This window comes from Procambarus clarkii, chromosome 79 (assembly GCF_040958095.1).
Source record: "Procambarus clarkii isolate CNS0578487 chromosome 79, FALCON_Pclarkii_2.0, whole genome shotgun sequence".
NCBI classification, from domain to species: domain Eukaryota; kingdom Metazoa; phylum Arthropoda; class Malacostraca; order Decapoda; family Cambaridae; genus Procambarus; species Procambarus clarkii.
Genome location: NC_091228.1, coordinates 9,833,140 through 9,860,124, shown reverse-complemented (window position 1 = coordinate 9,860,124; position 26,985 = coordinate 9,833,140). Strand labels below are relative to the sequence as shown.

At 41.4% G+C, this 26,985-nt stretch overlaps 1 protein-coding gene across 1 annotated transcript in view; it reads left to right on the top strand.

Annotated features, from left to right (window-relative positions):
- Positions 1-26,985, top strand: part of LOC138349723 (murinoglobulin-2-like) — a 241,512-nt gene that overhangs the window by 202,461 nt on the left and 12,066 nt on the right. Inside the window, exons 22-25 of the mRNA XM_069314539.1 lie at positions 11,915-12,019; positions 19,231-19,504; positions 20,250-20,401; positions 23,062-23,274. Of these exons, the coding sequence (XP_069170640.1) occupies positions 11,915-12,019; positions 19,231-19,504; positions 20,250-20,401; positions 23,062-23,274 (744 nt within the window). The remainder of the gene's footprint in view (positions 1-11,914; positions 12,020-19,230; positions 19,505-20,249; positions 20,402-23,061; positions 23,275-26,985) is intronic.

Genomic DNA, 26,985 nt, shown 5'->3' with positions numbered 1-26,985 from the left:
GCTATTCTCAGAGTCATCAAAGCTATTCTCAGAGTCATCAAAGCTATTCTCAGAGTCATCAAAGTTGTTCCAAAAGACGTTAAAAATTAATCTCAGTCATCAAACTTGTTCTCAAAGTCATCAAAGTTAATCTTAGAGTTATCAAAGGGAATCTCTAACTCACTTTTGTTCATCAAAGTTGATCTCAGAGTTAACAAAGGTAATCTCTAACTCACTCTCGTTCATCAAAGTTGTTTCAAAGACATCAAAGTTAATCTCAGAGTTATCCAAAGATATTCTCATGTCCACAAAAGTTATTCCAAGAGACGTCAAAGTTAATCTCAGACATCTTCGTTCATAAAAGTTATTCTCAGAGACATCTAAAGTTATTCTCTAAGACATCAAAGTTATTCTAAGAGCTATCAAAAGTTATTCTCAGTCATGATATATTATTCTCTAAGTAACCTTCCGTTCATCAAAGACATTCTCTAAGCCCTCAAAGTTATTCTCTAAGATAACAAAGTCATTCCCAGAGTCATCAAAAAGTTATTCTCAGAGTCTCCTTCGTTATTCAAAGAAGCCTTCTGAGACATCCTCGTTCAACAAAACTTTCCTCAGAGCCATAAAAAAGTTAAATACGGTCATCAAAGTTATTCTCTAAGTATCTTTTCGTTCATCAGAGAAGCTTTCTAAGACATCTTTGTTCATCAAAGTTGTTCTCTAAGACATCAATGTTGCTTCTCTAAGGCATCAAAGGTGTTCTCTAAATCATAAAAGTTAATCTCTAAGTCTCCTTCGTTCATTAGAGAAACTTTCCAATCCATATTCGTTGATCAAAGTTATTCTCAGAGTCATCAAAGTGATCTCTAATTCACCTTCGTTCTCCAAAAGTTGTTCTCTAAGACACCTTCGTTCATCAAAGAAACTCTCCTTCTTCCATCATGTTATTCTTTATGACATCTTCAGTCATAAAATTTCTCTCCAAAATGTAACTAGTTCAGCTTTTCATACCCAACCTGCACTTCTGTTAAAATATATTTCCTTAGTCGCTTTACCCTAAAACTGTTTTCTGAACTACACTGTTCAAACCTACGTAACCTATCCTCTCCACCCAATGTTACTTAGTTAACGTAACGTTCCTAAACCTAACTTTACCTATTCTAACTTAACTTACCTTACCTTTACCTATCTTACCTAACTTAACCTGCATAACCTAACTTTACCTCTCCTAACATAACTTACCTTACCTTACTTATCTTACCTAACTTTACCTATCCTAACATAACTTTACCTGCATAACATAACTCTACCTATCCTAACATAACTTACCTTACCTTACCTATCTTTACCTATCCTAACATAACTTACCTTACCTATCATACCTAACTAACCTAACCTAACTTACCTACATTTACCTAACTTATCCTGCTTAACCTAACTTACATAACTTAACCTAACCTAACCTGCATAACCTAACTTTACCTGTCCTAACTTAACTTACATTACCTTACCTAACTTACCTGCTAAACCTAACTTTACCTATCTTAACATGACTTACCTTACATTACCTATCTTACTTAACTTAACCTGCTCAACCCTTCGTTCTCCAAAAAGTTGTTCTCTAAGACACCTTCGTTCATCAAAGAAACTCTCCTTCTTCCATCATGTTATTCTTTAAGACATCTTCAGTCATAAATTTTCTCTCCAAAATGTAACTAGTTCAGCTTTTCATACCAAACCTGCACTTCTGTTAAAATATATTTTCTTAGTCGCTTTACCCTAAAACTGTTTTCTGAACTACACTGTTCAAACCTACGTAACCTATCCTCTCCACCCAATGTTACTTAGTTAACGTAACGTTCCTAAACCTAACTTTACCTATCCTAACTTAACTTACCTTACCTTTACCTATCTTACCTAACTTAACCTGCATAACCTAACTTTACCTCTCCTAACATAACTTACCTTACCTTACCTATCTTACCTAACTTTACCTATCTTACCTAACTTAACCTGCATAACCTAACTCTACATATCCTAACATAACTTACCTTACCTTACCTATCTTACCTAACTTTACCTATCCTAACATAACTTACCATACCTTACCTATCATACCTAACTTACCTAACCTTACCTAACTTATCTTGCTTAACCTAACTTACCTACATTTACCTAACTTATCCTGCTTAACCTAACTTACATAACTTAACCTAACCTAACCTGCATAACCTAACTTTACCTGTCCTAACTTAACTTACATTACCTTACCTAACTTACCTAACTTACCTGCTAAACCTAACTTTACCTATCCTAACATGACTTACCTTACATTACCTATCTTACTTAACTTAACCTGCTCAACCTAACTTTACCTATCCTACCTTACCTTACCAATCTTACCTATCTTTACCTATCTTACCTAACTTACATAACCTAACCTAACTTATCCTGCTTAACCTAACTTACCTAACTTAACCTGTATAACCTAACCTGCTTAACCTAACTTACCTTACCTTACCTATCTTACATATCTTACCTTACCTTACCTATCTTACCTAACTTACCTAACTTAACCTGCATAACCTAACTTTACCTATCCTAACATGACTTACCTTACATTACCTATCTTACCTAACTTAACCTGCATAACCTAACTTTACCTATCTTACCTTACCTTACCTATCTTACATAACTTACCTAACCTAACCTAACTTCACCTAACTTACCTTACCTTACCTAACTTACCAAACCTAACCTAACTTATCCTGCTTAACCTAACTTAACTTACCTTACCTATCTTATCTAACTTACCTAACTTAACCTGCCTAACCTAACTTACCCTACCTTACCTAACTTAACCAGCTTAACCTAACTTACCTTACCTTACCTAACTTAACCTAACTTATCCTGCTTAACCTACCTTACCTAACTTAACCTGCTCTACCTAACTTATGTAACTTATCTTACCTATCCTAACCTAACCTAACTTGCTTTACCTAACTTAATCTTACATTCCCAAACTGATGTATCCTAACTTATCTAGTCCAACCAGACATGATCTAACTTACATAATTATTCCTGCTTGTCTTTTGTGTTTCGTCAATCATTGTCTCATATTCATTTACTCATTTCAAGGGTTAATTTCTCAAATGGACATTTTTTGCATTTCAAGTGTTATTTGTTTAAGATTGGGTGTTTAACCATTTCAAAGGATTTTTGTTATATATGGGAATTTACTCGTTTCATGGGCATATTTCTCAAATGGTCATTTTTGCAGATCAAGGGTTATTTGTTAAAGTTCATCAAGTTGCTCATAAGTTGTATTTATATGTTTGTTATTATTTATTCTTATTCCCCAACCCCTTAACCTAACCTCTTATAATCTTAGTGTATTTAGTAGGTTCTATCATATGTTCTTATTCCCCAACCCTTTAACCTAACCTTTCAGATGTAGTTTATTGTGTTTTTTGACGTATTTGTTGAATATATTATCCTTTACCTAACATTTCAGATGTAGTTTTGTTTCTCCTTTTTGTATATTTTTACCCAAACCCACCATCCCACTTAACCTTCTTTCTTTCTTTTACTTTGTTTTCACATATAAGTTCATTCTTTATCTTAGTAATAATAAAATTACAATAGTAAAGAATCAGATCTACTAAGACTTTAAATTGAGAAAAACAAGAGAGCAAGTGAGTGAGAGCATGAAACGAGGAGAAAAGAGTAAGAGAGAGGGGGGGAGGAAGAGCATGGGAGCACTAGACTTGAATTTGAGAAAAGAAAAACTAAGTGAATGGGAGCATTAAGACTTGAATTTGAGAAAGAAGAGAGCATTTGAGCAAATGAGTGAGAGAGGGGGGGGGGAGGAAGAGAGAGAATAAGGGAGAGAGATAGAAAAGGAGAGTTAGAAGGAGTAGGAGAAACAAAGTAAAAGAAGGAAAGAAGGTTAAGTGGGATGGTGGGTTTGGGTACAAATATACAAAAAGGAGAAACAAAACTACATCTGAAAGGTTAGGAAAAGGATATTATATTCAACAAATACGTCAAAAAACACAATAAACTACATCTGAAAGGTTAGGTTAAAGGGTTGGGGAACAAGAACATATGATAGAACCTACTAAATACACTAAGATTATAAGAGGTTAGGTTAAGGGGTTGGGGAATAACAAATAAATAATAACAAACATAATAAATACAACTTATGAGCAGCTTGATGAACTTTAACAAATAACCCTTGATCTGCAAAAATGACCATTTGAGAAATATGCCCTTGAAACGCGTAAATTCCCATATATAACAAAAATCCTTTGAAGTGGTTAAACACCCAATCTTAAACAAATAACACTTGAAATGCAAAAAATGTCCATTTGAGAAATTAACCCTTGAAATGAGTAAATGAATACGAGACAATGATTGACGAAACACAAAAGACAAGCAGGAATAATTATGTAAGTTAGAACATGTCTGGTTGGACTAGATAAGTTAGGATACATCAGTTTGGGAATGTAAGATTAAGTTAGGTAAAGCAAGTTAGGTTAGGTTAGGATAGGTAAGATAAGTTATGTAAGTTAGGTAGAGCAGGTTAAGGTAGGTTAAACAGGATAAGTTAGGTTAAGTTAGGTAAGTTAGGTAAGGTAAGGTAAGTTAGGTTAAGCTGGTTAAGTTAGGTAAGTTAGGTAAGGTAGGGTAAGTTAGGTTAGGCAGGTTAAGTTAGGTAAGTTAGATAAGATAGGTAAGGTAAGGTAAGTTAAGTTAGGTTAAGCAGGATAAGTTAGGTAAGATAGGTAAGGTAAGGTAAGATAGGTAAAGTTAGGTTAGGTTAGGTAAGTTAGGTAAGATAGGTAAGGTAAGGTAAGATAGGTAAAGTTAGGTTATGCAGGTTAAGTTAGGTAAGATAGGTAATGTAAGGTAAGTCATGTTAGGATAGGTAAAGTTAGGTTATGCAGGTTAAGTTAGGTAAGTTAGGTAAGATAGGTAAGGTAAGGTAAGATAGGTAAGATAGGTAAGGTAAGGTAAGTTAGGTTAAGCAGGTTAGGTTATACAGGTTAAGTTAGGTAAGTTAGGTTAAGCAGGATAAGTTAGGTTAGGTTATGTAAGTTAGGTAAGATAGGTAAAGTTAGGTAAGATTGGTAAGGTAAGGTAAGTTATGTTAGGAGAGGTAAAGTTAGGTTATGCAGGTTAAGTTATGTTAGGATAGGTAAAGTTAGGTAAGATAGGTAAGGTAAGGTAAGTTATGTTAGTAACTTAATAAAGTTAGGTAAGAGGTAAAGTAAGAGGTAAAGTTAGGTTATGCAGGTTAAGTTAGGTAAGATAGGTAAAGGTAAGGTAAGTTAAGTTAGAATAGGTAAAGTTAGGTTTAGGAACGTTACGTTAACTAAGTAACATTGGGTGGAGAGGATAGGTTACGTAGGTTTGAACAGTGTAGTTCAGAAAACAGTTTTAGGGTAAAGCTACTAAGGAAATATATTTTAACAGAAGTGCAGGTTGGGTATGAAAAGCTGAACTAGTTACATTTTGGAGAGAAATTTTATGACTGAAGATGTCTTAAAGAATAACATGATGGAAGAATGAGAGTTTCTTTGATGAACGAAGGTGTCTTAGAGAACAACTTTTGGAGAACGAAGGTGAATTAGAGATCACTTTGATGACTCTGAGAATAACTTTGGTCAACGAATATGGATTGGAAAGTTTCTCTAATGAACGAAAGAGACTTAGAGATTAACTTTTATGATTTAGAGAACACCTTTGATGCCTTAGAGAAACAACATTGATGTCTTAGAGAACAACTTTGATGAACAAAGATGTCTTAGAAAGCTTCTCTGATGAACGAAAAGATACTTAGAGAATAACTTTGATGACCGTATTTAACTTTTTTTATGGCTCTGAGGACAGTTTTGTTGAACGAGGATGTCTCAGAAGGCTTCTTTGAATAACGAAGGTGACTCTGAGAATAACTTTTTGATGACTTTGGGAATGACTTTGTTATCTTAGAGAATAACTTTGAGGGCTTAGAGAACAACTTTGATGAACAAAGATGTCTTAGAAAGCTTCTCTGATGAACGAAAAGATACTTAGAGAACAACTTTGATGACCGTATTTAACTTTTTTTATGGCTCTGAGGACAGTTTTGTTGAACGAGGATGTCTCAGAAGGCTTCTTTGAATAACGAAGGTGACTCTGAGAATAACTTTTTGATGACTCTGGGAATGACTTTGTTATCTTAGAGAATAACTTTGAGGGCTTAGAGAATGTCTTTGATGAACGGAAGGTTACTTAGAGAATAACATATCATGACTGAGAATAACTTTTGATAGCTCTTAGAATAACTTTGATGTCTTAGAGAATAACTTTAGATGTCTCTGAGAATAACTTTTATGAACGAAGATGTCTGAGATTAACTTTGACGTCTCTTGGAATAACTTTTGTGGACATGAGAATATCTTTGGATAACTCTGAGATTAACTTTGATGTCTTTGAAACAACTTTGATGAACGAGAGTGAGTTAGAGATTACCTTTGTTAACTCTGAGATCAACTTTGATGAACAAAAGTGAGGTAGAGATTCCCTTTGATAACTCTAAGATTAACTTTGATGACTTTGAGAACAAGTTTGATGACTGAGATTAATTTTTAACGTCTTTTGGAACAACTTTGATGACTCTGAGAATAGCTTTGATGACTCTGAGAATAGCTTTGGGTAGCTCTGAGAATAACTTTTGTTGTCTTAGAATAACTTTTGATTGTTCTGAGAATAACTTTAGATATCTCTGAGAATAAGTTTGATGAACGAAGATATCTTACAGAGCAACTTTTATGTTTCGAAGAATAACTTTGATATCTCGAAGAGTGCCTTTTGGTGTGTTTGAGAGTGTCTTTGATGCCTTGAGAGGTGTCTTTGATGTCTTAAAGGATGTCTTTGATGTCTCAAAGGATGTTTTTGAGTGCAACTTTGGTGTCTTTGAGTAAGTCCTTGATGTATTGAAGAGTAACTTTGATGTCTCGAAGAGTAACTTTGGTGTTACGGAGAGCACCTTTGACTATTTTTCTTACTTAACGACATATAATTTTTACGAAAATGCTGAAAAAGTTACATTTGACTATTTTTCTTTCTTAGCGACATATAATTTTAGTTCCGAAATGACAAGGAAACATGATGAAGTAACTATTTTTTAGTTGACTGATGAATACTTTTAGTTAAGGAAAAAGACAAAACATGACGAGGGAGACTATTTTGTGCTCCCAGAAGTATAATGTCAGTTAAGAACAGCGATGAAAGATATCTTTGACTATTTTTTCTTACTTGACAAAACATAATTTTAGTTAGGAACAATGATGATGAATATGACTTTTTCTGTTGATTGATGGATAATTTTAGTTATGACATGACAATGAAACATGAAGAACACGGTTATTTTCTGATGACTAGGGAATAAGTGAAGTTATGAACAGTGTAGGAAAGATTCCTTTGACTATTTTTTGGTTGAATGGATAATAAGTTTAGTTGAGAAAAGAGGAAAGTGACTATGTTTTAGTTGATTGGTGAAAGATTTTTAGTTAAGAAGTTACAAGAAAGGTTTGTCTTTGTAAATTTGGAACTGAATAAAGTGTAGATTTGTTTAAGAACGGGGTTGGTGGAACTATTAAGTTTACTACGAGAATTACTTTGACATAGTTTGCAAATAAAAACTGGGTGACTAAAAATGTTGAGGGAACTGTATTGCAGTATAATATTATTTGACAAAGAACTAGTTAGTGAATGGAAGAAACAAATTGGTTTAAAGAAACAAAGAACATAAAAAAAAATTGAGGTTAAGTAGGGGAATGAACACAGTGAACATACGGTGAACATAAAAAACATGTAAGAAAAAGGTTATGAATAGAGTGAACATGCATGGAATATGAACTTATAGAGAATATGAAGACATGATAAGGAACATAGGGAATACAAAGAATGATCACTGAACATGTGAAGAACAAGCTAAGAACATTGAGAACATGAATATTGAGTATAAAAGTTATACAGAGAACATATGATGTACATGAAAAACATGACAAAGAACATAGTGAACATACGGTGAGCATAGAAAACATGTAAGAAAAAGTTGATGAATAGAGTGATCATGCAGGGAATACAAAGAATGAACACTGAACATGTGAAGAACATGCTAAGAACATTGAGAACATGAATATTGAGTATAAAAGTTATACAGAGGACATATGATGTACATGAAAAACATGACAAAGAACATGACTCTGACGAATTTTGCTAGAAAACTGGACTCTGATGAATTTTGATCAAGAACTGGACTCTGATGAATTTTCACAGGCCTCTGAGACTTTGGCCTTAGGCGATCTGAGGGGGCCCCTGAATGAGCGTAATAACGATAGTGTGCCCCTGAGTGAGCGTTTGGCTGTTTTATTAATAGCGAGAATGATTGGCGAATACTGGGAATAAACTCTTTTATTATAAATTGTGTAAACTAAGAATTAGATGACTAAATAAATTATAAATAAATAAATATGTTTTATTAACGCCTAATGTATATATATAAATTATTACGGTGGCGAACACTGACAATGACTGGTAGATGACAGGGCAGGTAATCAGGTGATGATTGCCTCGGGCAGATAGCCTGGAGCAGGTAGCTGGGGCCAGCTTAGATAGTCTCGGAGACAGTTTCAGTAATAAAGGTTACATTGAGATGCTTCGGTTGATTTGTATAAAACTAACTGGTTAATGAAAAAAGGAACAAAACATTACGATGTCAGAAAAATAGGAAGAGAGAATAATATGAAGAGGAGAGAGAGAGGGTGGAGGGACGGTCCAGATATTAAGGAGAAGATAAGATAAGATAAGATAAGAGGCGACCTACACGAAGCGTCTGGCTGGCTGGCCTAAGGTAAATAAAGGTGACGCGAGAGATTGTGAGGTAAGGGGGGGAGGGAGGAGGTGTGAGGTACAAGCGGGAGAGGCAGGGGAAGGGAAAACCCTGGCCCGCACAGAACATTTGGGACCTGAAAACCCTGGCCCGCACAGGTGATTTTCTAAATTTACCTTTAAACCATGGCTCACACAGACGAATTTTGTAAGTTGAAAACAGGTAAAATATGTCCGTAGAGTTCTCCTGAAAACCCTAAAGCGCTACACACGATATTTGAATTTCTCCCGTAAGGCCTTTAACAAACTTCTAAGTCTCGGAAATTATTTTCATCATAAGAACTTTAACAACTTCTAAAATCTGTGACACAAAATTTACCTGAAAACCCTCACTCTTACGCGGGATATTGAACCTCAAAACCCTGGCCCGCACAGGTGATTTTGGACCTGAAAACCCTGGCCCGCACAGGTGATTTTGGACCTGAAAACCCTGGCCCGCACAGGTAATTTTCTAAATTTTCCTGAAAACCCTGGCCCGCACAGGTAATTTCCCCCCCCCCCAAAAAAATGACCTGTGGACTGCCATCCCTACTATTAACAGACGCATCCCAACAGACGGAGCCCAACAGACGGAGTCCAACAGACGGATCCCAACAGACGGAGCCCAACAGACGGAGTCTAACAGACGGATCCCAACAGATGGAGCCCAACTGATGGATCCCAACTGACGAAGCCCAACAGACGGATCCCAACAGACGCATCCCAACAGATGGAGTCCAACAGACGGAGTCCAACAGACGGAGCCCAACAGACGGAGCCCAACAGACGGAGTCCAACAGACGGAGTCCAACAGACGGAGCCCAACAGACGGAGTCCAACAGACGGAGTCCAACAGACGGAGCCCAACAGACGGAGCCCAACAGACGGAGGCCAACTGACGGAGCCCAACAGACGGAGTCCAACAGACGGAGCCCAACAGACAGAGCCCAACTGACGGAGCCCAACAGACGGAGTCCAACAGACGGAGTCCAACAGACGGAGCCCAACAGACGGAGCCCCAGGAGTTTGACTGTTTTGGGTGCAGTGGTGAAGTTTTGTACGTTCGGACACTGCTTCTATAAGTACTACACAATTGTTAATATCGGATTGTATTTCCACACCCTAAAGCGATGAGACCAATTCATCACTATTGGCTGAGCTATCAGTACAATAATCTAGCAATATCCTCATCACAAATGCGGCCACTGGGACAGGTAGACTGATCGTATTGCTCATGACGGCTGAGAAGGTTCTGAGGCAAGACTGATCTTTTGAAATGTTGGCAGTAGGTCACTAGAGACCTGTGTTGGTAACAATAATAAACATTTTATCTACTGAATGGATTTCCGGATTGCCAGATGTTTAGGTCGATACCCAGCCCACACACCTGATACCCAGCCCACACACCTGATACCCAGCCCACACACCTGATACCGAGTCCACTTACCTGATACCCAGCCCACACACCTGATACCCAGCCCACACACCTGATACCCAGCCCACACACCTGATACCCAGCCCACACACCTGATACCCAGCCCACACACCTGATACCCAGCCCACACACCTAATACCCAGCCCACACACCTGATACCCAGCCCACACACCTGATACCCAGCCCACACACCTGATACCCAGCCCACACACCTGATACTCAGCCCACACACCTGATACCGAGTCCACACACCTGATACCCAGCACACACACCTCATACCCAGCCCACACACCTGATACCCAGCCCACACACCTGATACCCAGCCCACACACCTGATACCCAGCCCACACACCTGATACCCAGCCCACACACCTGATACCAACCCACACACCTGATACCCAGCCCACACACCTGATACCCAGCCCACACACCTGATACCCAGCTCACACACCTGATACCAAGCCCACACACCTGATACCCAGCCTACACACCTGATACCCAGTCCACACACCTGATACCCAGCCCACACACCTGACACCCAGCCCACAAACCTGATACCCAGCCCACACACCTGATACCCAGCCCACACACCTGATACCCAGCCCACACACCTGATACCCAGCCCACAAACCTGATACCCAGCCCACACACCTGATACCCAGCTCGCACACCTGATAAACCGGCCCACTCACCCGATACCCAGCCCACACACCTGATTCCCAGCCCACACACCTGATACCCAGCTCGCACACCTGATACCCAGCCCACAAACCTGATACCGAGCCCACACACCTGATACCCAGCTCGCACACCTGATACCCAGCCCACAAACCTGATACCCAGCCCACACACCTGATACCCAGCCCACACACCTGATACCCAGCCCACACACTTGACACCCAGCCCACACACCTGATACCCAGCCCACACACCTGATACCCAGCCCACACCCCTGATACCCAGCCCACACCCCTGATACCCAGCCAACACACCTGACACCCAGCCCACACACCTGACACCCAGCCCACACACCTGATACTCAGCCCACACACCTGATACCCAGCCCACACACCTGATACCCAGCCCACACACCTGATACCCAGTCCACACCCCCTGATACCCAGCCCACACACCTGATACCCAGTCCACACCCCCTGATACCCAGCCCACACACCTGATACCCAGTCCACACCCCTGATACCCAGCCCACACACCTGATACCCAGTCCACACCCCCTGATACCCAGCCCACACACCTGACACTCAGCCCACACACCTGACACCCAGCCCACATATGTAAAAATTAAAACACGACGACGTTTCGATCCATCGTGGACCATCACACATAATGGTCCAGGACCGACCCATACATCAGGGATTTTTCATTTTCAAATGTTTGGGTTTGGTATTTTTTCCTTAGATGTAATTACTGAGCTGCCATGAGCTGTGGTAATACTATCAATTAAACGCCCAAACGCTGCTAATTGTCGTTGAAGCAAATAGCAATAACTTTCTTACTCCTGTCTTATTTGGTGTATACTGTATACTACTTCCTAAATCTGATTGTTGTTGGTAATTGCAGATTGACAAGAATGATTTGAACCAAACAAGCACTTGGCTTCAGTCTAATCAGAGAAAGGACGGTTGCTTCAACAACACTGGTAAAGTCTTCCACAAGGCCATGAAAGTGAGTATTTTTCTCATGCATAACACCGATTGAAAGAGAATCATTTGGAGAAATGTGAGAATTTGAACCATCATTCTGGTGAGTCCCAAACGCTCTAGAACGCCAGGTCACATCCTGCATTGTTATAAATTATTTCCTTTTTGTAATATAACGCTATTGTAATTTCTTTGTTTATTGATTTAATGTTAAAAATATAAAAAAGGACGTTGAATAAATATACACCAATATTATGAAGGAGACTTCAACAAGTTCCATATACATAATGCTGGAATAATGTGATCTGTTGTGGCATTACTCTTTCATGCCACACATGTCACACATGTGTGATATGTCACACGTTGAAGGCTAAAGTCTCATTTATGTGGGACTTAAATGAGGAAATTAAATGGACTGGAACTTATTAAATGATACTTTAAAATAAGAATGCAAAATAGATGAACTTATAATTCCTTAGCTTATACAAAGTCCTGCCAATCCTCTTGTCTTGGGATGCCATGTGGGCTTTACTTATTAACACCAGGATACTGATGGAAGAAACACAATGTACCTGTTGGCATTTAAAACACATCAGCATTGTAGTTTACAATGGATTACATGATAAAACACAGTTCAGTGACTCTAAATATTGGTTCTCTTTTAGTATCAATAGTTCTGTCAGTCTAACCTCGGTCTTAAACTGCATACCCAATAACTGAGATCATGTCTAGTAATTATAACAACTAGTTATATGATACAAGCAAGATATTATATGCAAATATGCAAGCACTTATGATAAATTAATGATAAATGTGATAGCAATTGATAATTTATACAAATGAATTATATATATATATATATATATATATATATATATATATATATATATATATATATATATATATATATATATACATATATATATATATATATATATATATATATATATATATATATATATATATATATATATATATATATATATATATATATATACATTTATATATATATATATATATATATATATATATATATATATATATATATATATATATATATATATATATATATACATATATATATATATATATATATATATATATATATATATATATATATATATATATATATATATATATATATATATATATATATATATATATATATATACAGATATTTGTACATATATTCAGAACAAATTGTAAAGATTAAGATAGATGCTCACTTGATTGCTTGATTTTTCCCCTCTACATAACGATTAACAATTTATATGGACATATTAAGGTCATAAGAGCATGCAATTTATCAATTTACATTCTACAAACACTTAATAACTTATGTTTGTAACTAATAATTATCCAGTTATTAACTATAATTACTATTATAATAATAACTGTAATAACTAGTAATAACTAGTAAATAACTAGTTATAACTAATTATTACTAATAACTAGTTAATACTAATAACTAGTAATAACTATAATAACTAATAAATATCCAAATTGAGAACTGATGCTCAACTGACCAGTTGCCAGATTATCTCTCTTCTGATGAGATTAGCCACAGTATTTTAATGATATAACCGCATTGCTGCAGTGAATAGATACACGCTGTAGAGTTTTTATGAGGATTAAGCTATCCGTGGTATTGGTGAGCGGTCAACAGTCAACACATGCTGGGGGGTACCGCTCTCTACACTCGTATTTAGATGAATGTATCAGTAATTTGTTCTGATTTATAGTTCACCACGTCCCTGAGTGTCTTAGGGAGCTATTCTGGTGATTATTATATTGTTTGTGCGGTGTTAGTCTTATTATAAAAGTCTCAAGCATCGTCACGTGTTCACTCTGTATGTAAACAATGGGTTCTGGGCCTCAAGGCGCTCGTGGACGCTTGCTCTCGGAGGTAGTTCCTCCCTCTCTCAAGTGATAGAGGCCAACATTGAATATGGATTAATAATTGTTAATGTCTAGACAGATTACTGAGATCAATCGGGATTGAAAGATGAATATGTATTGGATCTAATGAAGATAGGTAGTACTAGTAGTACAGATTGATTCTTTATTTAAAACTTGAAAATACATCACCAGAAGCCCAAAACATGTTGCAATGGTACTTCAATTAAGACAGCTTCTTATTGAACCTTATAGATCCTTGAAGATAAACGAACAAAGTCACGTAGGCATCCATAAGCCTAATGGTGGACGTGACCGTTGTGGTATTGTCGTGTAGGATCTAATAGATGATTTTGATATAATTCTGATGTAGGATTCAGATGTATGATATAGAAATAATTATTCTGATGTACTTCATTTCTATGATTATAATAATGATGTAGTTGGCGGAAATTTTCCTCACACTGAATGTTTACATACACAATAATCATTTGAAGCACCTTTTTTCCGATCACATGTCTCTCAGCAAATCTCTCCAGAGATTTTTCGCTCTGGTTTGACGTTCTGGACTCTTCATGCGTGGAGTTTCTTACTCTGATCTTTCGCCATCTGTATGGCGAGCTATAAATAAGCTTAAGAATCATAACTACCTCATTTGTCGCAGGGGCAGTATAAGGTTTCACTCATTTGTATCACTTTATGGTTTGTCTTCAGTTTTGGTGGTCCTCTCTCTTTTAATCTAAGTTGTTTGTTGGTCAACATTATGTGCTGAATACTGTCGCCTCTTTGTAATTCGGTCTAGGAGGAGCTACTTTTGCTGTCCTTTAGGGTCTATACTATCTTGACACCATTTTCCAAATTGTCCCGTGCAATTGTTCACCTTTGGCCTGCTCATTTTACTCCTTGACCATCTTGGTCTCTGGATCAGGGTTTTGTCGTCTCGTCTGTTCTCGGTTGTCCCTTTGGTCTATGACTTCTCATTGGAGGTCTTTGTTTTTGTTGGGCATTGCTTCCAGTTGTGGTGTTGAGAAGCTTCTCGTTCTCCTCTGGAAGTGTGCGTTTTGTTCTTTCGTCCATGGCGTATTTTTTCCTCTGTTTTTTTTTTTTTTTGGTCAGATTGAGACGGTTGGCGTTTAGATGGGCCCTTTGGTTATTGGTCCTTGATTTGTTTGGCAGGGAGTACATCCTTTGTTGTCTGATTGCAGCACTTCACGGTTTTGTATTTAGAAAGCCGCAGTGTGTCTTTGGGCACGTGTTATTTGGGACCTTGCGGCTTTGCTGACAGTATTTTCTAATTTTTCGTGGGCTTCGTTTTTTAAGGGCTCTTTGGATATACCACGAATCATTTCATTACCTGGTTTTCTTGGTCCCTTTGAGCTTGTGTTGACCTTGGAAGGAGTGTCCCTCATATATGTCAAAGATCTACCCACCAAAGGTGGACTGATCTTTGCTCTCTTCCCTGGTAAGTCCCATTTTTAGCTTTTCAGAGGTAAGCTACAGGGAGCCACAGTTCAGCCCCCCTCCTAGAATAACTGCATTATATAAAATGAAACCCCTCCTTCTGAGGGTCAATGGTGGGCCCATTATTTTTTTTTTATTTTTTAAAAATAAAACAAATACCAGAACACACAAAACACAAAAGAAATCCGGTACATATATAAAATAACAATGAAGAACAGTAAACAGGGACAGTGACAGGAACAGTAAACAGCATCAGGAACAGTTACAAACAAAAAAATAACATACACAAGCGACACATAAAAAATATAACACAATACAGGACAAAACCCCGATATCCCGACACGGGCATCATTAAAAACAAGTCTAAACAGAACACAGATACGTAGTAACATATAACAGAATACAGAAAAATACATAAAATAAAAAACATAAATAACATAAAACACACTCTCAACCGAATATAGAAAACAGACACATAACAGACGTGGATAGATGACCACGCACACAACGCCAACCACACCACGCACACACATTAACAAAGGAGCACAGGACAAACACACAAGACACAAAAATATATACATAGAGACAAAAGCACAGAAAACCCTGAACACGCACACGAAACACCCATGCAAACAACAAGAAAAATACACACACAACCACCCACACCACAACTGCACACCACACACCAACATAACACCCAGATACAAAGAGCACAGGCCAAGGCGGACCAGGACCAAAAAAAAGCTGAAAAACTAAAAAACTGAAAAACTCAGGTCCACGCAGAAGCCGAAAACAGCCCCCAAACCCACACTCCCCATGCACACCGACACACTCGGTGCCCGGAGGCACCAAAACACACCACACACGCACAGGAGCAGCACCACCACAAGGAATACACACACAACCACATGCAACCCCCGCCAAGGAGGCCCAAAGGGACGGGGAAGGGAACACACAGCTAAAGCAACCCCCTGAAACCTCCTCAACCCCCCAAACCCATAACAACGCCCCAACCCCTCCCACGACCAATCACCACCGCCCAACCACCGACGCACCGACGCACTCTAAAGCAACCCCCTAACATAGGCATCCTTAAACCACTGACCAAACTCTGCAGGAAAAGCGCGTTGCAACCACCACCAGGTAAACCACATGCACCCTCACAAAAAAAAAAAAATGCGAGTGACCCCATAACCCTCCCGCCTCCCAACCCACACACAAAACACATAATCCACAAACAAAACACAACCTTTTGCACACCCTCTGCGAACAACCCAGAAAATGCAAGAACAAAAACTGCAAAACACCACTCCAACACTCCGGTCCACAAAACATCTCCAGGACATCCTGATACCAGGCAACCAACCCCTGCAACTGGTCACAAAAATAAAAGACATGCACCTGCGATTCACTAAAGCCACAGTGCACACACGCCGCAGAATCACGCAAGCCAAGCAAACAAAACCGTTCATTTGTCACCAGCGACAACTGCAGAAACTGCAACATTAACTCCCGCTGCTGAGGCGCCAAGACCCTCCCCCTCAAACACGACCAGATGCCACCCCAATCCAACACGGTAACAAGTCCTCCGAGGCAACAACACCCCATATACAGCCTTACACGAAAAGGAAAACAAAGAAAGGATGACGGCAGAGCGCCCGAAGAACCTCCACAGCCCAAGAATAAACAGGGGGGGTAAACAAAGCTACCTCCCAACTAACCTCCAAATTAACCAAGCAAAGCAACTGAACCGAATGGAGCAGAAAAAAACAGCGCATTTACCCCCCCATCCTCGCCTAGAACCAGCCCCTGACACAGCGAGACCCAGAAAAGGGCCCTGGCCTTAGTAAAGACGTCGGGAATACCAACACCTCCCTCCCTCACCCCTAACACCAGCGTCGAATGACATACCGGCTGATAATGACCACACTACACATACTTGTACACCAGCCTCTCCAGATCCAAGGCCTTCCGGCGATCCAAAGGAAAGCACCGAGCCATCAACCACCACACTCCCAACAGAACCTTACACGCAACAACCAACGCCCGCTGGTAGATCGTCAACTGACGACACGACAATAACCCAACCGCAACCCCAACTGAACGAGAGACAGCTCCCCAATTCCACTCCATGGAATGGTCATAAGAGGCAAACCAGGTAACCCCAAAAACCCAAAGCGACAAGACCACCGGAAACCCCGACCCTCCCTACACCAGGCGGGAGGCCCATTCACCGATACCCATCAAACACAACTTTGCAGGATTTGCCCCCGTGGCAGACTCAAACCGCAGGAGAACGTCCTGAACAGCACCAACCGAACCCACTGAAGCCACAAACAAAACGGTATCGTCAGCATACCTGCAAATAGGCTGCCGAAGAGGCCGAAGGCAGAAGAGGAGGCACAATCAAGGAACATGCCTTGACCGCCCGAAAAAGACGTTCCTGAAAAATCACATACAAGAGCATAGACATGGGGCACCCCTGATGCACAGAACGGCAAATCGAAAAAAGGAACTAAAAAACCCATTCACACAAACGCGACTGTGACACCTGGCATACAACATGCGCACCCAATCCACAAACATCGACGGAAACCCAAACCGCTCCATCGCACGGAGCTCAAACGTCAACGACACCCGATTGAAGGCCTTCGACCAGTCCAAGCTGATCATCGCCGCTGAAAAGCGATACTCGGACGAGTACAGAAGCACGTCACGAATCATAGAATTGCAATTCACAAGGGCACAACCAGGAACACCACAAAACTGCTCCACAGAGAGCACCGCCGCCCGACAACGCCACCGCGACAAGCTAAAACCTTAGACAAAATCTTATAATCAACATTGAAGAGCGTAATAGGCCTCTAATTCGAAAAAAAACTGCAAATCGCTCGGCTTCGGGAGCAGCCGCACGATCCCGTCATAATAGGAGTCAGGCAGGGCACCCACCTGCAGACAAGCCTGCACCACCTCCAAAAGGACCTCTCCCAACACATCCCAAAAGGTAATATAGAACTCAACGGGAAGGCCATCCACACTGGGTACCTTTCCCGTACGAAACGACCGGACCTCATCCAGGAGTTCCCCCAACGAAACATCCCTCACCAAGCGGGCACACTCCGCCTCTGACAAACCAGGGTACACCCATCCAAAAAAAAATCTGCGAGCACACCATCCCCTTGCACCACCCCATAGAGCGCCTTCAATTCCCGCCGCATGTAAAGCAGAACCGCCTCCATGCAAGAAAAAACAGAACCATCAGGTGGCCGAAGGCCCGTAAGAAGAACAGAATCCCTCGCAGCCTTCTCACACCCTAAAAGAAAGGGGAAGAGCCTCTCCCATCCACATGCTCAGCCACACGAGCACGCACCCGAACACCTTCAGCCAACTCTGTATGCAACCTACAAATACGCTCCTTACACTCAAAAATCTCCCCAAAGCAGTCAACCCCAGCATTCAACCGCACATACACACTAGACAGTCGAGCCTGAAGCAACCCGCAGCAGGCCAAACCTCCTGGCTGCCTCCTGCTTAGCGACAACGCCAAAAAACCTCCAACACTTCACCTTACACCACTCCCACCAAACGAAGAGAGAAGAGAAGGCAGCCCTCCAGGCAAGGATCCCAACCAACCAGACCCAAAACTGGGCACATATACGCGGACAACGTAACAACCAACAATTAAGTTTCTTCCAACCCAGACCTGACTCCGGTCACCAACAAGTACCACCAACAAACAATGATCAGACAAAGATTTTCAGAATGAAATAATTGAAAGTAAGTTATGTGTTAGGAACTGATGATTGAATTTGCAAGAACATGCAGTAGAGTTCAACATTCAGGCGATCCTATAACAATATGTTATCACATTTCTAACAGGGAGGAATTGATGGAAGTGACTCTCCCGTGCCTCTAACAGCCTATGTGATGATTGCTCTCCTTGAGGCGAATGACAAGTCATGCAGCCAGGCCGACTGTTTGGCTGCCCAGTGTCTACAAGCAGACTCCTCCTCTGACCCCTACGTTATGGCGCTCAAAGCCTATGCTTTCGCCTTGGCTAAGCTTCCTGAAGCCGAAGTAATTCTCCAGAAATTGCTGGAACAAGCTGTTGTGACAAAGAACTCCACTCACTGGGAGCTGCCCAAGGGACCAGGTATAGTCGGGGGGGAAGAAGGGTATAAGGTGTTACCTTAGTAAGTGCGTAAGCACTATATTTATTTTCTCTTTAACTTTGCTTACGACTGAATAATCTTGCTGGTTGTACTGACAAGTAGTTATGGTTATAATTTTAGGCGAGCTTGATAGGCCTTAAATAAAGCTAAAATACAAAACAATATTGAGGTGAATGTCATTCATTATTGTTTTATTAAATGCAACTCCTAGAATAATTTATATTTGAAAATAAACACAGGTAAATCAGTATAAATATATCTAATCAAAGAACCCGTGTATTGTGGCTTGATATTTGCAGCCTAATCAAAATATTCACGTAATAAATTTTGTTCGGTTAAAAAGAAGTTTTAAATAGAATTTTAGTTTTAAGATGATAGTTTACAGCATTTATTTTAATTTATTTTACATTTCATTCACGTAGACCATCAGAGCCTCGAACCAAATGCCACAAAAGCAGACAACTTTAGTTCTACCAACCAGGCTACAAGCACCACAACTGGTATCTGACTGAGAAACCAGCTGTCTCTCTGAGCTCCTCCCTTATTGTGGGTGCTCGTAGCTTGGTTGGTAGAACAAGTCTTCTGCTTTGTTGGTTCTGGGTTCGAGGCTCTGATGGGCAAAGCGAAAAAAAATTATTATCTACGTGTCTTGTGGTCAGGGATATATTTTACCTGTGTCCAAATGATTGATATGTTTCATACAACAATTACTTATTGTATAATCAGGCAAGACGAAGGCTGTAGGGGTGGAAACAGCTGGCTACGCCATCATGGCCATGATGACCCTTGACCCTAAACAATACGAGCAGCAGGCTAGGAAGGTGGTCAAGTGGATCACGGCGCAGAGGAATGGCCAAGGAGGATTCTATTCCACACAGGTAATATTCTCCTTCGTTACCCACATGCCTTGCCTATACATCCATCGTCGTTACCCAACATGTCTTGCCTATACAACCATCGTCGTTACCCAACATGTCTTGCCTATACAACCATCGTCGTTACCCAACATGTCTTGCCTATACATCCATCGTCGTTACCCAACATGTCTTGCCTATACAACCATCGTCGTTACCCACATGTCTTGCCTATACAACCATCATTGTTACCCACATGTCTTGCCTATACAACCATCATTGTTACCCACATGTCTTGCCTATACAACCATCATTGTTACCCACATGTCTTGCCTATACAACCATCATTGTTACCCACATGTCTTGCCTATACATCCATCGTCGTTACCCACATGTCTTGCCTATACAACCATCATAGTGACTCAACATGTCTTGCCTATACAACCATCATTGTTACCTACATGTCTTGCCTATACATCCATCATTGTTACCCAACATGTCTTGCCTATACAACCATCATAGTGACTCAACATGTCTTGCCTATACAACCAACCATTTTATTGCATGGAAATTTAGCAGAATTTTGTTTACTTTCATGTTCTTTAGCAATAGAAGAACTCGTATGATTTCTTTTGAACAAAAGAAATGCTGATATGAAAGAAACTGACAAAGAAATATACACAAGTTGAGCACTGTGGAGCGGAAAACATATTTCTGGGCGGTCCTCTATGTAGCAGCCCAGTATAATAAGTCCTTGTACCACAGAACCTCCAGTATATTAAGACTTTGTACCACAGAACTCCCAGTGTATTAATTAAGTTCTTGTATCACAGAACCCCCAGTGTATTAAGTCCTTGTTCCACAGAACTCCCATTGTATTAAGCACTTGTACCACAGAACCCCCCAGTGTATTAATCCCTAGTGCCACAGAACCCCCAGTGTATTAAGTCCTTATACCACAGAACCCCCAGTGTATTAAGTCCTTGTTCCACAGTCCCCGCGAGCTCCAGATGTTAAGGCGCAGTAGACGGCTGTCTGGTGTTGCTCCCTCGGTGGTGGTAGTGGCGGAGTCTGAGCCTTGCCTTTATTCTGCGGTTTCCTTCATGTGTTTTAGGGATGTGTTAGGATAAGTGGAAGCCACTGTTTTGTGCTTCTTTTCTGTCTTCTTCCCGTTATTTGTGTTTAGAGTTGGATTTGTAACCTTAAATAAGGAAATCAGGGGTCTGGTGTTACTGGCGGTGGGACTCGAGTGCTTCACTATAGTCTTGATGGTTGCCATGTTTCATGAGGGGCCCCTTACATTCTGACTTGCCACCGGTAGTTGACTTTTGGAGTTCTTTATCCATGCTCTCCTCTTAAGTGGAGTAGGAAACTCGTTCGTTATTCACGTGTTGCCTGCCATGTTTTGTGAAATATATGATCTATTCTCAGGTTATCTTGAGATGATTTCGTTGCTTAGCGTCCCCGCTCCCCGGTCCTCAACCAGGCCTCCTTTTTGTTACACATCCCCAGGAAACAACCCGTAGCAGGTGTCTAACTCCCAGGTACTTATTTATTGCTAGGTAACAGGGGCATCTGGGTGATAGAAACATTTTGCCCATTTGTCTCCACCTCCACCGGGATCGAACCCGGAACCTCAGGACTACGAATCCGAAGTGCTGTCCACCCAGCTGTCAGGTGCCTGACAGGCATAATGGCGCCCTGATAGCTAGGCATGATGTAGGCATAAAGTTTATACCGAAGTAGTGTGAAAGTGTTATACGACAATGAGTACTGGGAAGACGGGATACCACGAGTGTAACTCTCCTCCTGGAATTACACTTAGATAATTATCCCGTCCACTGGTTGGTGTTCACTGTTACTTGGATTTCTCGCTGAGTATACAGATAAAATATCAGCCCCTTCGACTCCTGTCTGGGTCCTCGCTTCAGGTGTGGGTGTTGCCTGTACCTGGGATGTCTCGTCACACACAGGCAGGACTAGCCTTGTTGCAGGTGGTGCTTCAGGTGTGTGTGTTGCCTGTACTCGGGACGTGACGGGCGCACCACATCTCCTCACATGTCTAGAATAACTGTAAACAATACTAAAGAGGTCCCTCTATTCTACTAATTAAATTTACATAATGGAGCGGTACTTGGGGATGTGGCAACAGTGAGAAGTTGGCCGTATTTTGTGAGTTGTGTTGGTGGGACAACACTAGCTCCTTGTCTTGATAGTGTTTAGGTGGAAAATGTTTAAGGTTGACTGCAAAACATGTTTGTATGAACAAGATGGATATTACATTTGTGAAATTTGTCTGCATATTAAAAACGAATGGAACCTTAGCTAATTAAGAAATTAATATTGCTAACCAAATGTAAGAGTTAGGGTAGTTTGATGGTGAGAGCTGTGGGTTAGGTAATATGAGAAACACAAGTACTTTGAGAATATCAGCATGAAGAGGGGAATGTGCGAAGCAAGTGATTGACATTACACAATACTTGCACCAGTACATATATTACTTGTAATTGTTCAACGGAATTATGTTTACTGAAACTTTTCCAAATCTATGGTGTTGAATCTGAAACTGATACATAGGTACACAATGAAACATATTTTCAGTTAAAGGAAGCATCGTGAATGTTAGGGGAAAATCATAATTGAAAAAGTCTTTGCTAACAGGACGTTTTGTGCCCAATACGCAGGATACGGTGGTGGCCCTCCAGGCGCTGGCACTGTACGAGACCCACTTGTACCAGGGACCTCTGAACGTGGTGGCAACGGTGACAGCTAGCGGCCTGGCACACCCCTTCACCGTCACCGACGACAACAAACTGCTGCAGCAGTTGGTAAAGCTGCCCACTGTTCCCACCAAGGTCTCCATCACTATGGAGGGCCAGGGATGTGCTGTCTTGCAGGTGAGCTTACTCTGTTAGTCTTTCTGTGTACGTGTGTTTGTGGCTGTGTGAGTGTATGTGTATGTGCGTGTGTCTGTCGCTGTGTGAGTGTATGTGTGTGCATGTGTCTGTGTACGTGTGTCTGTCGCTGTGTGAGTGTATGTCAGTGCGTGTGTACGTATGTCTGTGGTTGTGTGTGCGTGTGACTGTGGCTGTGTGTGCGTATGTGTGTGTGCGTGTGTCTGTCGCTGTGTGAGTGTATGTGTGTGCATGTGTCTGTGTACGTGTGCTTGTGGCTGTGTGAGTGTGTCTGTCGCTGTGTGAGTGTATGTGTGAGTGTGTCTGTGTACGTGTGTTTGTGGCTGTGTGAGTGTATGTGTGTGTGTGTGTCTGTCGCTGTGTGAGTGTATGTCAGTGCGTGTGTACGTGTGTCTGTGGTTGTGTGTGCGTGTGTCTGTCACTGTGTGAGTGTATGTCTGTGCGTGTGTACGTGTGTCTGTGGTTGTGTGTGCGTGTGTCTGTGGTTGTGTGAGTGTATGTGTGTGTACGTGTGTCTGTGGTTGTGTGTGCGTATGTGTGTGTGTGTGTGTCTGTCGCTGTGTGAGTGTATGTTAGTGCGTGTGTACGTGTGTCTGTGGTTGTGTGCGTGTGTCTGTCGCTGTGTGAGTGTGTCTGTGTACGTGTGTCTGTGGTTGTGTGTGCGTATGTGTGTGTGTGTGTGTCTGTCGCTGTGTGAGTGTATGTCAGTGCGTGTGTACGTGTGTCTGTGGTTGTGTGTGTGTGTGTACTCACCTAGTTGTGCTTGCGGGGGTTGAGCTCTGGCTCTTTGGTCCCGCCTCTCAACTGTCAATCAACAGGTGTACAGGTTCCTGAGCCTATTGGGCTCTATCATATCTACACTTGAAACTGTGTATGGAGTCAGCCTCCACCACATCACTTCCGAATGCATTCCATTTGTCAACCACTCTGACACTAAAAAAGTTCTTTCTAATATCTCTGTGGCTCATTTGGGCACTCAGTTTCCACCTCTGTCCCCTAGTGCGTGTGCCCCTTGTGTTAAAGAGCCTGTCTTTATCAACCCTGTCAATTCCCTTGAGGATCTTGAATGTGGTGATCATGTCCCCCTTAACTCTTCTGTCTTCCAACGAAGTGAGGTTTAATTCCCGTAGTCTCTCCTCGTAGCTCATACCTCTCAGCTCGGGTACTAGTCTGGTGGCAAACCTTTGAACCTTTTCCATTTTAGTCTTATGCTTGACTAGATATGGACTCCATGCTGGTGCCGCATACTCCAGGATTGGTCTGACATATGTGGTATATAATGTTCTGAAAGATTCCTTACACAAGTTTCTAAAGGCTAGCTAGCCTTTAGAAACTAGCCAACCTGCCATATTACCAGGCTACCATATATGCCAGGCTAGCCAACCTGGCATATGCTGCTGCTGTTATCCTCTTGATATGAGCATCAGGGGACAGGTCTGGCGTGATATCAACCCCCAGGTCTTTCTCTCTCTCGGACTCTTGAAGTATTTCATCTCCCAAGTGATACCTTGTATCTGGTCTCCTGCTTCCTACCCCTATCTTCATTACATTACATTTGCTTGGGTTAAACTCTAACAGCCATTTGTTCGACCATTCCTGCAGCTTGTCCAGGTCTTCTTGAAGCCTCAAGCTGTGTGTCTGTCGCTGTGTGAGTGTATGTGTGTGTACGTGTGTCTGTCGCTGTGTGAGTGTATGTGTGTACGTGTGTCTGTGTACGTGTGTCTGTGGCTGTGTGCGTATGTGTGTGCGTGTGTCTGTCGCTGTGTGAGTGTATGTGTGTGCGTGTGTCTGTGGCTGTGTGTGCGTATGTGTGTGCATGTGTCTGCCGCTGTGTGAGTGTATGTGTGTGCGTGTACTCACCTATTTGTGCTTGCGGGATCGAGCATTGACTCTTGAATCCCGCTTTTCCAGCCATCGGTTGTTTACAGCAATGACTCCTGTCCCATTTCCCTATCATACCTATTTTTAAAAGTATGAATAGAGTTTGCTTGCACAACCTGTTCCCCAAGTGCATTCCATTTTTCCACTACTCTCACGCTAAAAGAAAACTTCCTAACATCTCTGTGACTCATCTGAGTTTCCAGTTTCCACCCATGCCCCCTTGTTCTGTTATTATTACGTGTGAACATTTCATCTATTTCCACTTTGTCAATTCCCCTAAGTATTTTATATGTTCCTATCATATCACCTCTTTCCCTTCTTTTCTCTTGTGTCGTAAGGTTCAGTTCCCTCAGACGCTCCTCATATCCCATCCCTCGTAACTCTGGGACAAACCTCGTCGCAAACCTCTGAACCTTCTCTAGTTTCTTTATGTGTTTCTTCAGGTGGGGGCTCCATGATGGTGCGGCATACTCTAAGACTGGTCTCACGTAGGCAGTGTAAAGCGCCCTAAAAGCCTCCTCACTTAGGTTTCTGAATGAAGTTCTAATTTTCGCCAGTGTAGAGTACGCTGCTGTCGTTATCCTATTTATATGTACCTCAGGAGTTAGATTAGGTGTCACATCCACTACCAGGTCTCTTTCTCGATTCGTTACAGGTAGGCAGTTCTCCTTCATTGTGTACTGTCCCTTTGGTCGCCTATCACCTGATCCCATTTCCATAAGTTTACATTTACTAGTGTTGAACTCCAGTAGCCATTTCCCTGACCATCTCTGCAACCTGTTTAAGTCCTCTTGGAGGATCCTACAATCCTCATCTGTCACAACTCTTCTCATTAATTTTGCGTCATCCGCAAACATAGACATGTAGGATTCCACTCCTGTAAACATATCATTTACGTAAATTAGAAAGAGGATTGGGCCCAGCACCGATCCTTGAGGTACTCCACTCGTTACTGTTCGCCAGTCCGACTTTTCGCCCCTTACCATTACCCTTTGGCTCCTTCCTGTTAGGTAGTTCTTCACCCATACTAGGGCCTTTCCGCTTACTCCTGCCTGCCTCTCAAGTTTGTGTACTCCTGCGGTACTGTATCAAAGGCCTTTTGGCAGTCAAGAAATATGCAGTCTGCACAGCCTTCTCTGTACTGCCTTATCCTTGTTACTTTGTCATAGAATTCTAAAAGGTTTGTTAGGCATGATTTACCTGTCCAGAACCCATGTTGGTGCTTGTTTACATACCCAATGCTCTCCAGGTGCTCAACAAGTCTTAGCCTAATTATTCTTTCAAGTATTTTGCAGGGGATGCTTGTCAGTGATAGTGTGTCTGTGTACGTGTGTCTGTGGCTGTGTGTGCGTATGTGTGTGCATATGTGTGTGCATGTGTCTGTCGCTGTGTGTGTGTAAATCTGTCGCTGTGTGAGTGTATGTCTGTGCGTGTGTCTGTCGCTCTGTGTGCGTATGTCTGTGGCTGCGTGTGTGTATTCACCTAGTTGTGTTTGCGGGGGATGAGCTCTGCTCTTTCGGCCCACCTCTCAGCTGTCAATCAATCAACTGTTACAAACTACTAATATTTTTCACACACACACACACACACACACACACACACACACACACACACACACACACACACACACACACACACACACACACACACACACACACACACACACTCACACACACACACACACACACACACACACACACACACACACACACACACACACACACACACACACACACACACACAGGGGCCTCGTAGCCTGGTGGATAGCGCGCAGGACTCGTAATTCTGTGGCGCGGGTTCGATTCCTGCACG